General features: G+C 55.8%; 1 protein-coding gene across 1 annotated transcript; it reads right to left on the bottom strand.

Annotated features, from left to right (window-relative positions):
- Positions 1–432: 432 nt before the first annotated feature.
- On the bottom strand, positions 433–6890 carry OGFOD2 (2-oxoglutarate and iron dependent oxygenase domain containing 2). The gene is made up of 7 exons (XM_084271985.1): positions 6736–6890; positions 6582–6638; positions 4681–4791; positions 3642–3741; positions 2471–2595; positions 1757–2014; positions 433–1087 (listed from the first exon to the last, which is right to left on the bottom strand). Exons 1-7 carry the CDS (start codon positions 6856–6858, stop codon positions 812–814), a joined length of 1050 nt encoding a protein of 349 aa, XP_084128111.1. The 5' UTR covers positions 6859–6890; the 3' UTR covers positions 433–811.
- Between the last annotated feature and the right edge of the window lie 8461 nt (positions 6891–15351).

Genomic DNA, 15351 nt, shown 5'->3' on the forward strand with positions numbered 1-15351 from the left:
AGGCCTGCCTGTTGCACCAAGGTTGGGACGGTCACTTTATAAGGTAATAAACCTAAAGGGAGAGAGTCAAATATATCCCCTTGCCTTCCTCTGGAGAGTTTTGCCTCTGTTGCAAGTGGCTCTCTAAAGCCCATTTTGGCCTAAAAAGCGGTCACAGAATGTTTGAAAGGGAACTTTCTGCTCAAAAAAAGCTGACAGAGGGATCCTTGAGGGATCCCCCCAGCCACCCTGTGGGATCAGCCCTCCCAATGCCATTCCTGATGGACTTTCCTGAGCCTGGGCTAGATAATGCTCCAGTGAGCTTAATTCCCAGCAGCCTGTTGGGAACGTCTGGTATCTCCGATTTGAGCAGAGCCTTTGCTGTCATCCAGCAAGGAGAAGCTCTTCCCCTGGAAGAGGACAGGAGTCCCCACGAACAGCAGAGAAGGGGTGAATGCAGGGTTTTATTGTACCACTCTCTCCTGCTTGCAGCAGGACATGTGCCACTGCTGCTGGCGCAGAGGTCCTCACAAGGGCCAAGCAGCTTTGGGGTTTTCCCCCCCATACACCTGAAAATCTTTACTGAGCCTTTGCAGTGAATCAAAGTGTTAAGGCTTTTTACATCTGACAAGCAGTCCTGCAGCTCGAGCTCAAGCCAAGCACCAGCTCCTTCAGCTTCCCTCACCCCAGCAGGACCAATTTTACATCACTTTCCAAGGCAAAAGCTACTTTTGACATGACTTGTGCACCCATCAGTCAGTTAGTGCAGTCTGAGAGGTGAGAAAGGAGCTTTAGGGAACCCGGCCTGGCGAAGTCAGGGCTCTACTGCCTGTCACCACAGGGAACAGACACTCACAGTCTCAGGCACATCGTCTTGAGGGGTTTCTGTGAACCCATCTCCAAACCCCTCTGCTTCCACCAGCTCGGGTTTCTTGTTGCACATGGGGCAGCGCTGGTTGCGGATGGCAGACGATCGCATCCAAATAATGAGGTTCCAGCGTTCCCCCGAGGCAATGGGAAGCGCCCCGTGGATCTGCCCTCCTCGGTGTAACAGCCCCTGGGCTCCCACGTGTTGGATCTCTGTGTACTTTGGCACAGGGGTAGGATCCTGGAACAAAGGGAAGCATTACACCAGAAAATCCTCAGCTGAACAATGCTCTCAAATAGGTGAAACTTTTACTTGTCACCTCTTCACCCACAGCAGCCCGTGAGCGATGTGGAGAGGACTCACTGTACCTCCAAGATGCAGCCTCTTCAGTGATGGCTTAGCAACAGGTTAGTACAACTGTTTCCCAGTAAGACATTCCCAGTGCTAGGCCCAGAGGGACTTTTAAAGACAGACTTTCAATCAAAAAAATCTGTTTTGCCAGTGTGTGGGAGCTTTTATGCCTCTCTTGCCAGGAGTTCCCTGGAAATAAGGGCTACAGATTTAGTTTAAGTCTCATCTGAAATAAATTTCCTCCCTCTCTTTCTCTCAGCACCTCCCTGCTCACTATTTTGGTTGTAGAAAACGGGCTGGTTTGTTCCACACCAGCTTCTGCTACGACAGCTTGCTCTGTCCTCTCCTGGAAGCCTCAGTATTGGTAACGGGCTTCTGGCAGAAAAGGCTCCTGTACAATCAAGACCTTTAAAAAAGGGGGAAGGGGCAAAGCAGGTTTGGTTGTCAGAAGGGAAGAACTGTTTTTCAGAACACAGGTGATGCCTTGAAACTGGAGGTGGGAGGTAAGGAGGTAGAGGGGAATACAGCTGGGGTCCGGATTAGGAACACGCTCCGTACCTGGCTGAACTCCCCAAAGTACAGGTTGCCTTCTGTGAAATCTTTGCCCAGGGAAACGTTTAAGGTGACTTCTGAGTTGTCAAAGTGAGAGCTCAAATCCAGATCTTCGTGCAGTGAGTATTTGACCACAAATGCTTTGTGGCTGTCCAGGCAAGCACCTCCCAGGTCTGGATAGAGCAGTGCCGCTATGGGCCGCAGGTATTTCTCACGCAGGGGTGTGATGAAGGCTTCATCCATCCCAAGCTCGTTTAGCAAAACCTGTCTCAAGGAGAGGAGATGGGAACAGCTATTTCTGCTGCTGAAGAGGGGCCTTGTTCTCTTCCAACCCTGCTGCTTGCTCAAAGAACTTTACAGCAGAGGCTCCAGCTACAGGCAAAAGGAGGAGGATCAAGGTGGAAAGTGGTGGCGAAAAGACAGAGTAAGATCAGAAGTTAAGTGTTCTTTAGAAACTGACTCTTCAATCTGAACGTGCCTTACTTAAATGCAAGTTGCTCTTTGCTCTGAGATACCAACTCCCACCCCCTTCCCCTGCATTCCCCATCCTTTGGTGTGTAACACACATTCCCTCAGCCCTTTCACTTCAAGGGGGCTGAACTCAAACCGCGCTGAGCTCAAACTGCAGGCACTTTGGAAGGAAAAGGAGTGTGAAGCGAGGAGGAAGAGTCTGCTTGTGAACACTCCCCCTAAAGAAGCACAAGATCTTGTGAGTCCTACCCCGTAGTTATTCATAGTGTTGGGCCTGCCTTTAGGCATGTCTGACTGCTCAAAGTTCTCCAGCTCATCGACAAAGGCTTGGCAGAACCCCTCTGTGAACACCGGGAGTCGATAGATCCTCTTATCTGCCAAGGGAAAGGAGACACCGTTTGCTGGGGGGAAAAAAACAGGTGAGAGTGTTCTTGGCTGTTGTGCTGGTGTCTGTGGGAACACAGGACCTGTGTGCTTCACTGTGTGCTCGGGCTGCTCAGAGGGCTGGAACCGTTCCCCAGGATCAGCTCTGGGATGTGTTTGTTTGTTTTTCACATTGGCCCCTCATTTCCAGGCTTCCCCATCCAGTCAGGAGACCTGGCACCCGTTAAACACTGTCTGAACGTGCCAAGGAAATGTTCTGGGAGGGTCTAGAGGGAAGGGGGTGAATCAACCACTCGTCATGGGCAGCCTGAATACAGCAAGGAGACTCAGGGTCATTTAGGGGATGTGAGATTCACTCATCCAGTGCCAACCTTCTGGGGAGACCAGGCCTTCTGAGCTGCCTTTCAGGGGAGTGCAGTAGGGAGGGTACAGGAGCCAAGATAGAAACAGCATGAACAGGCTGTGGACAAGTCCAGGAGCCCTGCATGTACACAGCATTTGGGTCTGTCTTTTTGCTTTGAGGAGACAACTTTGCAGCTTCCCCTCTACATTGTGTCCGCATTTCTGGTGGGGAGAGAGCTTCATGGATGCCACCAGGGAAGGTGAAAACCCAGAGCTCTCTTTAAAAGGCTGAAATCTAGACTGAAACGATTTCAGCTCAGACTAAATAATAGGGATTTTGTCTGAAATAGTAAAGTGCTCGTGGAGGGGGAAAACAAGCTCCCTGGACTAACAAGTGTTCCTTCAGCATGCTCCCCTGTGAGGTTGTGGTCCAACCAAAACCCCAGCCCTGCTGCAGCAAGATCCTCTGCTGAGACATCAGCAGACAGATCAGAAAAGCAGAGAACAGGCTCTCATCCAGAGCGTAAGCGCTCTGCCTCTCCAGAGACTCCCATCAAGCAGAAAATAACACCCTGTTTGTGTCAGCTGCGTATCAAATCTGAGCTATTAAAGACAGGGCTTGAAAATACCTATCATCACCAAAGCTGCAGTGCCACACTGGGAGATCTTTGGGGCTGAGACATGTTTTCTTTACCTGGGAAGGACTCGAGGTAGCGCAGGAGGCCGTGGAGATGGGCGCCCGGCGATGTGCAGTACCTCACGACTGCTAGAAACTCTGGGGCCAGGAATGAATCCTGGGACAAGGGAAGGATGACAGAAACACACACACACAGAAACACAATTAGCCTGTGCAGTCTTCTACAGCCCCAGGGGGAAATGGACTTGCAGGCAGCCACAGGAGAATGCGCAGAGCCTAGGGAGTGAGGCTGAGCGCCACGCTTGGGCTACTTCTGTGGCAGGAAGCACAGGATGCTCACTGGTGAGCTGCTCTGTGGTTTAGGCAAGTTGTTGCTTGTTCTTGTTCATGGGTTTCTAAGTATTACTGGACAGGTTTATCCTTGGAGCTCCTGACTCACATGATGGACTCCAAACAGGGAAGTGCAGTGTCCTTACGAGTCGATTTAGCGTCTTGTCGTGGCCTCAGCACAGCAGAGTGGTTATGCTGTAAGCTCTTCCCCACACAGATCATGAGGGACAATGTCAGCCCTTGTTGCTAAGGGCTCACAGAGCAGTAAATTTGTGAGGGCTCATCTGTGTGTTACCTCTCATCTGTGGTAAGTCTCAGGTCTGGCAACCATGAGGGAATTCAAAGCAGAGCAGCCACAACAAAGAGGACTGCCCTGTATGGCAGCCTGCTGCCCCCCTTCCAAGGTAACTTCTCCATGTGTTAACCCATAACAGGCTGATTTCTGTGGCTGTTCTTGGACCTCACCAACCCTCTTTGCTGCAATGATGCTTTAAATGTAATTAACTCATGGTGTTCTAGAGTCCAGGACCAGGTGCTGGTGCAGCTTTGATGCAGACTGACCCTTAGCAGGCTGTACACCAGGCAGAGTCTTGCCTGGAGACTGTGCTACGCTGTGGTTTTAATGCAGTTTTAGCATGCTACACTTTGGGTTTCATTGCCCCAGCTCTAGCACTGCAGGCAATCCTGAGGAGAGGGCTTCCTACTGCAAAAACAAACTGTCAGGCAATTCCTTGGATGCAAACCAGATTGCAAACAGAGTGTCTACCTGCAGGATGTACACTTCTGGGTGTTTCTGTTTGTAGCACTTTGAGATGATGGCTCTGCGTTCCACTGACTGATGAATTAACTGTTTTCTTCTCTGCACTTCTGCCTCAATCTAGGAGTAAACAATAGAGCACACAGTTAGGAAATCAAAAGGGATAAGTAAAACAATTCCAGGAATCTGCTCATTGTTTTGAACCAGTTATTTTTGTTCAGGGCACCTCTGGGAGACAGAGTGCATGCTTTTGGTGTTCTCTAGTCAAGACAAGCCCAATAACTATCTGAAAAGCCAAATGCCCAAGAGGGATTTGAGACACAGTCTCATTATGGATGGCTTAAAAAGTAACTGAAGTCCTTATATGAGTTTCAGCCCTTTGGGGCATTCTGACACCTTGGGAATTGCCAGCCTAGACTTGAAGAGTCTGGCTTATGCTCTGACAATATAAGCATTGTCCAAAATAAAGACATTTGCTGGGAGGGAGACAGGATTTGTCATGAAGGGATTACTGCTAACTGTTGTGGGGACAGGCTAATCTGTCATTTCAGAAGAAACAGCTGTAGTGGTAGCTGATTCAGGCAGCTCATGTTTTTTAATACACCCCACCCCACCTAAAATTAGTTTACACACTCCTCAGCAAAAAAAGGAAGGATGGTGTGACTGGTACCCCCCTGCTCCCAGCCCCCTGGTAATGTGATTAGCATAATTAACACCATTTTATAAGGTAAGTAACAATTCTGAGATTGATGGAGGTGTGTATTCATTCCCTTTCCCTCAGTATCAGGCCCTGAAGGTCCTGTGAACCAAGCAGAAGAACCAAACAGATTTCTTCTCCCCCTCCCCACCACCCCGAGGTTCCTGGGCACCAGACTGATTATTCCCTTCCTTGTTGGCCTTGAAGGTCCCGGGCACCCAGCCAGGCTGGTGATGCTGATGTCCCTCCCCATCACAGAACAGGGACCCAGCACCCAGTCTGTCATGTCAAGCAGTCCTAAATGGAGAAGCTGGACTGGAACTGCTGTGGGACAGTGGGCCCCCCTGAGCCCTCCATGGCCAGGGGCACCTCCACTGTCATCTGCTTCCTCCAAGGGCTGGCTGACCCAGATTCTTTCATTGGTTTTTCAGGTCTACATTACCATGGTTATGGTGATAGAGAAACCCATGTATTAAAACCTGACCCGATGTGTGGAGGGCCCAGGTGATTAGAAAGTTAAGTGAGGATCTAGGGGATTAAATCAGGAGGTAGAAATCCTGAGTTAAGTTGTGTTAGAAATTCTGTATTACACTGCACTGATCATGGAAGGGTTCCTACAGCAATCCTGAGCCATTCTTACTGTAAAGTCTGTGATCTGCTAATCATAGTGTCCTGCTAATAAAGCTTTAATTGTAACTGAGATCTAGTGCCATCATTGTGTCCCCTCAGTGGGAAGCTGGAGCCGGCTGGGTGACAAGTCTCTCTGGCCCCGGCCTGCAGAGAAACACAGGCCCCTCCCTGAAGAGGCCCGAGGGTTGTTCATGCAGCAGCCTCCCGGGACAGGCCTCAGGTGAGCGCGGTGGGACCCCGGGGCCAGCCCCTCTCGCGCTTTAAGAGGACCCGATAAAAGGAGGGGCGAGGAAGGACGAGGTAGGAGGGCGCTGGGAGCGGCATTGGAGGTTCTGCGTGTGTTCCCAGGGCGGTGCCGGCAGCCAGCCCCGGGACGGGGAGCTCGAGGGGAATTTTTCCCTTCGGCCTCTGCCCAGCACTGGCTCTGGCCAGGCCGGGGACCCGCAGCCCACGGCCAGGGAAGGAGCGTCCCGGGCTCCGCTCGAATCGACCCCGGCCGGTGCGTGTGGCGATGCCTCAGGGGAGGGCGGGGATCCCGTCCCTCCACCCCCGGGCCGCTGTGCCGGGGCCAGCGGGCGCTCACCTCCCGCAGCACGGCTCCGAACTCCTCCTGGCTCCGGCAGCCCCGCTCCCGCAGCGCCTGCAACACACAGCGCCTCCGTCACCCGCCGCCCGGGCCCGGCCGACGCCGCGCTCGGGGACGGGGAGTGAGGGGTGCCCGCCGTCCCCGCCGTTACCCGCCCGTGGTCGCGGCGGAGCTGCTCCTCGTCCCGGTACCGGACGTGCAGCCCGTAGCGCCCCACGAAGATGTTGTCGGAGAAGAAGCAGGCGCAGGCCAGGAACGGGCGGCTCGCGGACATGTTTCCCGCCGGCGGCCGGGCAGGCGGCGCGCGTCCCTGCGCCAAATGGGTCCGCCGAGCGGCGGGGAGAGCCGCTTCCGGCCGGGGCGGGCGAGCCAGGGCGCGTCGGCAAATTCCGAGCGGGGAGAAGAACGAAGGGAGGTGATAGCTGCCCGGTTTACACACATACACACATCCGCCGCTTTTCTGCTTTGGTAACGTTTGGTGGCGTCACCAGGGCTGGGGCCTTCAGCGATGCGGCTTTCCGGCAGCTTCCCGCCGCCCTAATCCGCAGCAAGGTCCGGGCCGCTGACCGGGAGCCCGCGCTCACACCGCAGCAGACGATGAGGGGAGCGCCGAGGAGCCGGACCGGCGGCAACGGCTGAGGGGGTTATTTGCAGACGGTCCCTCGGCGCTAACCTCCGCGCCACTCCCCTCTCAGGGCCGAGCCCGCCCTTTGGCGCGCGGCCGCCGTGCGCGCGCGCGCGGGCGGGAGGGAGGCGCGCGGGTAGGGGGGCAGCGGGGTCCCGGTGCCCCCAGCCCGGCCCGGCCCGGCCCGGCCCGGCCCGGCCCGGCCCATGCTGGCCATGGACTCCGCGCTGCAGGTGGCCGAGGAGGAGGTGGTGGCGGCCGAGTCGTGCGGCCCCAGCAGCAAGTTCGAGGACATTTACCGGCTGCTGGCCGAGGGCTGCTTCCCGCCCAGCTTCTGCTCCATCAAGAGGAAGAACCTCAAGCGCTACGCCCAGAAGTTCGTCGTCGACGGTGCGAAACCCGGCGGCGCGGCGGGATGAGCCCGGCCGGCGTCCGCCAAGGGGATGGGATGGGAGGGGACGACGCGCACAAAGCAGCAGCGCCCGCCTTGCCCTTGGCCGCGGCCTCCCCCCCCCCTATCCCCCTCCCCGTCGAGGAGCGCGGGGATGAAGGACGGGGAGGGCCCGGCGGCGCTGCGGAGGAGCCTGGGGAGGGCGAAGGCAGAGGGCCCCAGGCCCGTGAGGACCGAGGTGCTTCCCCACGGCACGGGGAGGTGGTCCCTGTGGCCCCCGCGGAGAGGGAGCCGGGGGATGCGGCGCTGGTACCCGCTGCCTCTCTCCACCACCCCAATGCCTTGGCATCGCTGTGGGGATGGTGGCAACCTTGGGTCATGGCGGGGTGGCCCAGAGCCTCTGGCTACCAAAGCGACGGTACCATAGCAGAGGATTTTGCTCAGTCCTGGGTGCAGAAAAGGTGTCCCTGGGCTCATTTAGGGGCGATTGCAGTGTAGCAGCCTCTCTGGAGGCGTTGTGGAGGCTCCCGAGGCAGCAGTTCCCCTTTGCTGGGTCTCACATGTTGTTTGCTACTGTAGAAAATGACCCTTTGGCTGGGGTTGAGTGGCTGTGGGCGTGTGTTGTTTCACACCAGCCTCTCACATCTGCAGATGGCTGCCTCTATTATGTGGGGCCCAAGAAGGAGGAAAAGCGTGAGGTGATTGTGGACCCTGAACGGAGGCGGCAGGTCTTTCTGGAAAGCCATTTCACCGAAATTGGGAACCATCTGGGCCAGAAGAAGACTGTGCACCGCATTCAGAGCCGGTACTACTGGCTGGGGATTGTGAAGGATGTTGTGGACTGGGTAAGTTGAGAGCATCACCTGTGTCAATGGCACTGGTATTTCCCAGGCCGTTGAGGCGGCTGTCCCGAGAGAGCAACTAGAAGCAGCCTAACGTAGGGGAGATGTGATTTCTGGTGCCTGTTGCTTTGAAGCCACGCACTAAGTAGCTCTGCAGGTGGAACCCTTGGACCATCCTGAGACAGCAGCATAGATGGGATGTCTTTTCCCCCCTGCTCAGGTGGGCATCCTCGTGCAGGGCAGTTTCAGCCAGTGTGGGAAGGTGGGTTTGTTTCACATGAGTGATGCTGAGTCTGGCTTTGAGTGGGCTGGATTCCCGCTCTCTGGAGTCTAGTAACGGGCAGGGCTTGGTGTTTCCACTGGCTCTCCTTGGCTGCTTTGCCTCACCTCTTTTATTGCCAGAAGTTCCCTGCAGCAGGTTCCGCAACAGCGTGGGGCTGCGTCGCGTGGTTTGAGCAGCCCACGTTCCTCCAGCATCCTGGGGCCAATGATTTCTTTTTTTACCTAGCCAGCAGTAGAAAGTTTTAAAAATCCAATAAATATTTGCCTAAAAACAGGGTGAGAAATTTCTTAGCTATAGGCCACGTTCTGAGAATTGGTTATTGCATCAGAGAAAGCTGCCAGGTAGGTCTGGTGAAAGGCGAGCTGCGTTGGCCTGTTGCGTTTCGTACTCCTTGCTGCTTATGCTGGGTAGGAGGAACCTGCTCAGACGTGCTGTCCCTCTCTCATCTCCTCACAACCTGCCCTGTCCAAACCTGACAGTGTTTGTGTTCCTATTTTGAAGCCCTTTGATAAACGTGTTCTCTCTTTCCAGATCAAAATGTGTGAAACGTGCCAGAACGCAGAGCACAACAAGAACACCTCACGGAAAGCGAGGCCTGTCAAGGTGGAATCGCCCTGGGAAGCGCTGGGATTAGACGTCCATGGTGAGTGTTTGTGACTGACAGACAGGCTTTGCAAGGCTTCGGTGCCAGCTGTCAGGAAGCGTGCCAGGCTTGCGGCCACACGTGAGCGAGTGCAAGCCGCCTGCGCCAGGCGGTGAGGAGGTGCCGGGGAGGCCGCGGCAGCTTACCCAGGTGCAGCCTGCGCCCCGTGACTGGCTCCGCTCCCTCTCCGTGCACAGTGGGAGCTGTGGGTGTGCGTTGGACACTGTGATGGGTGTGTTTTTGCTGACAAAGGTCACAGAAGCGTACAGGCCAAATGACACTGCAGATGAGAGTCGGGGTGGCTTTTTGCTGCGCTTGTTTTGCTGAGCTGGGTTCTGAACTTGCCTCGTTTGGGTGATATTATGGCATTAGGTTGATTTTTATTTAGCTTTTGCCTCGGTGCTTGTTTATGCAGGACCTTTCCCTGAGACGAGCCAGAGCAATACACATGTCCTCCTTGTGACCGACTACTTCACTAAGTGGGTGGAGGCTGCTCCTCTGCAGAAGAAAGATCCCTTATCAGTGGCTAAAGCCCTAGCTACCATTTTTTACAGGTGGGTGCCTCTCTTATTGGTTACACTGCAGTGAGATGGGGCGTGCTGGGATGTGTGTCACAAAAATACTCTGTGTCCATGAAGTGCTTCCCCACAAGATCAGGAACTCTCCCTTTTCTACAGGAGAGGCCATGCAGCACCTCTTGGATGCTCTTTACAAAGTATTTGGGAAGAGCCTGTTCTCCTCCTGGTACCCAGGGAAGGGAGGAAGAGGCTCCAGCGCTGAAAGCTGCTGCCCCAGTTTCATTCCCCAGTCCCTCCTATGAAGTGTTTATTTTGCACTCACGTGGTGCATGTGACACCACGTGACATTGTCCTCATGGTAAATGTACGTGGCCAATAGAGATTTTGCATCAGGAGCAAGAAGCTTCACTTGCTTCTCCTGCTGCCTTATCCTTCCAAAGGAAACAAGCTTGGCTGTTCTAGAACAGACAGAGCCAGTCGATCTCTCTGCTCTTGGGGAGGTGAGGTCATACCAGCCTCTTGAGCACCAGCTCCACCAGCTCCTGTGTCCCTTTTGTGTCCCCTTTCTGTGAGCACTGAAATTCTCTGGCTCTGCCCTGCGACTGATGAAGTAAAGCCAGTCGTGTCCCCTCTTCCTATTTTCAGGTTTGGAGCATCCAAGAACATTTATGCCAGTCAGACATGGGACTTCTGTGAGGAGGTAGGTCAAGTGCTGGACTGTTCAGGGAAAAATGGTGTGATCTTGAGCAGGTGTTTTTTGGGTGGCAGATCCTGAAGGCAGAGCTGCAGCGTGCCCCGTAAGGGCACGTGAAGGCAAGGAGCAATGCTGCCTTCTCCCTGCTCCAGTCCTGTTACCAGCAGTAGATGATTTGCAAGTGCCTTCAGCCTGGTCAGGATTTAAGGACGTGGCTCTGTGGTGGAAGTCCTCCAGCCACACCACAGCCTTTCTGCACAGAAGGAAAGGTCCTGTGAGATCACATTCGTGAGATTCCTGCCCTACCCTGGGATTAACCCAGCTGCAGGAAGCCTCAAGGCACAGGGACAGTCATTGCAAAATACTTTGTCAGGCTCTAACTTTTCTGGGGAGCTTTTTCTGCCGAGTAGCAGCTCCTGGCCCAGGAACTGTGCTGTCTCCTGCTGTGGAAGCAAAGCCACCTCATTCTCCCATGGGCATGACCTCCTGCCTTTGCAGGTCAGCCGGCATCTGTGTGAGCGCTGGAACATCTCACAGATCCTCACCCCTGCAGACCCTGCAGACTGCACGGGCCTGGATGACCGCAGCGCCGAGGTGCTCAAGTCCTCCATCTGCAACGTGGTGAACGAGAAGCCCAGTGAGTGGGACACCCACCTCGACCCCCTGCTCTTCGATTTCCGCACCTCAGTCAACTCCGTCACGAAGTACACCCCGTTCTTCCTCATGTTCAACAGATACGTGTGCCTGTCATCCGAGGTAAACCTCAACAAGAGAGTCTCATGGGGGGGTTTTGCCGCTGGTGCCGGCTATGGAGTAACACCCAGGTATCTGTACCTTGCAGGTGGATTTTGTCAAGGACTCTAAAGAGCAGAGGGCTGGCTCTGGGAAGGCAGACAGCCTCCCGCCATTCACAGCCACGGTCCAGGAGCAGCAGAACGCGGTGAAGGAAATTGTAAGTCTTGCAGCACCTTGAAATGGTTCTGCAGTGACGCAGCAAAGGGATTTCTCCATGCAGGGACCGTGCCACAGCGTGCCCAGAGAGAGCCCCTGGCCTTGTCTGTCCAAAACTGCCATCACACAGGAGTCCTTTGCCTGCAGGCTCTCTCTGGCTGCTGAGCATCACAGGTAGCTGATGGACTTGAGCCTAGCAGAGAGGCTGCATGTCCAGCTGGGAAGGAGCAAGGCAGAAGCTGGCTAAGCATGGCCTGAGATTCTGCCAGCCTGGCCTGAGAGGTGGCTGGTGGCACCTCCGTGCGTGGCAAGTGCAGCTGGAGCAGGGCTGGACCCGCTGAGCACTATGTGCTGCCTCAGTGAAGCTGGTGCTGCTGCTGCTCAGAGCTGGGTGATGAAGTACAAGGGACGAGCTTACCCCGATGAGGCTGATGAGAGCTGGGTCTCAGCATGCCCAGCGCTCTCTGCCTTGCAATCTGCATCTCAAATCAGACAAGGCGTCTGTCCTGAGGCAGGGACAAAAAGCCTTTAGGGACACGCTGTGTAATTAAGAGTTTTAAAAGTCACCCTGCCCCAAAATGGGAGGAGAAAAAATGGTGGGGGTTGGGGCTACCATGAATACTGGTGGCCCATGGGGCAGAGAGCTGGGATGGGGCAGCAAGACCAGTTCTGGACTGTCTCTAATGTGCTGGGTGACCTTGGGCAAGTCATTCGGTCTCTCCAGGTTTCCTGACTTGAAAAATGACCTCAGTGTCCTCTGTCAAGTGCTTGGCAATCTGCATGCCAAAAAACAATAGACATGGCTCGAGTGCTTTTGTTTGCTCAGTCATGTCTTAGACTCCGACAGAGCTCCATGGGCCTCTCTGATCTCACCTGAACTGTGATTCTTCTTGCCAGGGAAGCGCAGCAGTAGAACGGGGCTGAACATGTGGGATCTGTTCCCAGCTGATCCCTTGGCAGCTCAGGCTCACGTGGATTTAGGCAACACTCACAGGGCACCGGGCAGCAAGGGCTCTGTCTGTGTAACGCTGAAACATCCTGCCCTGCCCATAAGGGCACTTGTGGTGCCCTAGTCACTGAGACTTGCCTGCAGGCAGGCCAGGGTTGGGGCTGTAACAGGAGGGGATCAAAGCTTTACTTGGTGCTGCTTACTCCAGGCTAGATCCCCTTCTGCCCTCTACTGATGGAGAGCGAATGGCTCCTCCGAGCGTGTCCAGGACACCACAGTTTCTTCATGTGAGGTCTCCTGCTAGTTTGGGGTTGGTGAGAATAAGGCTGGAAAGAGCCTGGTTGGTCCTTCCCTTGCTCCTGGGTGTAACCAGCTGTGCTGGTGCTTGCCAGCACCTCCTTGGCTTACCAACCTGAGCTGTGCATGACTGATTTGCCGAGCTCACCAGAGATGGGTGTGAGTTGGGTCTCAAAGCCCAACTCAAGCAATCTGCTTTTCAGGTGATCGCCAACATGACCGCAGCCTATAAGAGGGAGCGGAAGGGTGTGAAAAGGAAAAGTCGGGGCCTGCCTTCTCTTGCCTTCAAAGTGGAAGACAATGTGTTTGGGAGCAACACCACCACCTCCCTGAAGAAGCTGAAGAACAGCCAGTTCGTGTCGTTTCAGATCCAGACGGTCCTACCGCCTGAGCAGAGTATGTCCAGCATGAAGAAAACCAGTTAACCTCTGGGGCTGGGGGTTTTTTTGGGGTCCCACGGGGTTGGGGACAGGAGCACGAACTGTCCCCAAGGTTTGTGGCTCAGCTGCGTAGGGGTCCAGGGCACAGACATCCCTGCTCTGTCCTGAGGAGAAAGGAAGAGGAAGGTTCAGACAAGGGTGTCTGTTCAGTCCCTGCCTGGTCCAGACTTGCTCTCTGACCATCCCTCTGACGGAGAGAAGTGGCACCATCCTCATTTACGCTTTGGCAGCGAGAGACTCGGTCTTGCCAGAACAGCTCCACCTTGGCGACGGCATGGGAATTACTTTGGGCATCAAAGCCCAGGGAGTAATCTGGGTGCAAATGAGAGGAGAGCCAGAACCCAGACCCGGCTTAGCCACCTTACGATGGGTTTCCTCAGCCTAAAACTGCCCTCTCTGCCATCAGCCTGAGCTGGGAAGAGTCACACTGGGTCTGACTGGTTCCTGGAATGGCTTGAAGTGAGTGGTTTTGGTTGGGTTGGTTTTATTTTTTTTCAGTTTTAAGCACTAATTACCAGAAATAAAATGGACAATAGAGTGTGGTCATTTTTAGTTTGGGATAACGATGCCAGCCAGCCCCTCCATCACCTCTGTTGCCCAGCTGGATGTGCGGATGCTGGCCAGGCAAGAGCCTGACATCCCTCCAGCACTGGCACGGGGGCTTGAAGGTGAAAAACAATTCCTGAGTTTCCTGAGCCTGGCTCCCCTTCGGTGCTGGGAGGTGATTTAAAGCCCCGTCAAGCCCCTCGTTAGGGGTTCATGAAAAATAAACCAACAAAACTCTGTTTAACCCTTGTGCGGGTGTTTTTTGTGGCCAGCTGGGGTGTCTCCTTTCCCCTTCTGGTGCAGGGAGGTGATAAACCAATGCAAGGGGTGGGGAGGGCTGATTTTAACACACACACACCCCTCCCCGCGCAAGCCCCCCAGCTGCCTCATATGGGGAAAAGCTTGGGGCCGCCCTTGCTGCCTCTGGGTTTAACGTGGTGGAGGGAGGAGTGGGTATGAAGCGGAGGGAGCCCGGCCGCCCCCCTTCTCCCCCCCGCCCCACGCTAAACCAGGGGCGGGGCCGGGCCGGCGCCGCAGCGAGGGGACGGGGGGAGGCGGGGCTAAGGCGGAGGCCGCGCCCCCCGCCGACCTTGTTCCCGGGACGCTCTGTAGCCGCCCGGTCGGAGCGGGTAGACTCCAGCTGCTCACCGCTACCGGTAAGGTATCCGTGAGTCGTGCTCTCCCTTCCCCCGCCTCTCCTCCCCCGGGCCGGGCGGGCGGGCGCGGCTTTGCCCTCGCTCTGCAAAGGGGGCAATGGCGGGTGCCCCCCGCCCACGCTATGGCGGGCACGGCCCTTCCCGGGCGCCTTCCCCGGCAGAAGCATCTCGTACGGGATGGGGGCCGGGGGTGGGGGGGAAAGGCTGGGCGCATCTCCGGCTTTGGAGCTGGGAACACCTTTGCGGGTGGCAGGGAGCTGCGGTGGCCGCCGCCTCCTCTTCTCCTCCTCTTCCTCCTCCTCCTCCTCCTCCTCCTCCTTCTTCTCCTCCTCCTCCTCCTTCTTCTCCACCGGGCTGGATCCGCACAGCTTTGCAGCGGATGGCAGCAGCGAGCAGGCCGGGAAGCGTGTCGGGCTCCTCCCTGACACCCTGCTCCAGTTTGCCTCCAGCCCCCCCTCCCCACCCGTCCCGTAAGCCCCCGTGCCCCCCCACCCTCCAGATCGCCGCCTCTGCCCCGTTTCCCTCTGCTTCTTTAGCTTTTTATCCCACCTGCCTGACCACCCAGCCGTTCCAGGCCATGGGTGCTGCTTGACCGGGTCCAAGGGCTGCCCTTTTCCCTGGGGTTTGCTTTTGGGTGGCTGCAGAGGCGGCTGTGGTCACGGTCATGCAGGCCGGAGCATGGCCAATGCACAGCATCCTTCCTGCCGTGCCTTCCGCACCGCACGCCAGCACAAGCCGCTTGGCCAGTGCAAACCTGAGGACCAGGTCCCTCCCTCGTGCCAGTATATGGCACCTCTGGGCACAGTGCAGCAGCAGGTGAGCAGCTTTTGGCCCTTTTCTGTGACAATTCGGGTCCTGTCCTGCCATCGCTGCTGCCAAGGCTGACCTACGGGCAGCAGGGAAGCACCATCCCACCCTGGAGCCTCCCTCTC

The sequence above is a fragment of the Gallinula chloropus genome (assembly GCF_964237585.1).
Source record: "Gallinula chloropus genome assembly, chromosome: 17".
Taxonomy (NCBI): domain Eukaryota; kingdom Metazoa; phylum Chordata; class Aves; order Gruiformes; family Rallidae; genus Gallinula; species Gallinula chloropus.

Excerpts from the sequence above, each read along its gene's own strand:
- OGFOD2 (XM_084271985.1), bottom strand. The coding sequence starts at position 6,858 with ATGTCCGCGAGCCGCCCGTTCCTGGCCTGCGCCTGCTTCTTCTCCGAC. Across the intron at positions 6,639-6,735 it reads TCCGCCGCGACCACGGGCGG|GCGCTGCGGGAGCGGGGCTG; the intron begins GTAACGGCGGGG and ends TGTGTGTTGCAG. Across the intron at positions 3,742-4,680 it reads CAGAAGTGTACATCCTGCAG|GATTCATTCCTGGCCCCAGA; the intron begins GTAGACACTCTG and ends CCCTTGTCCCAG.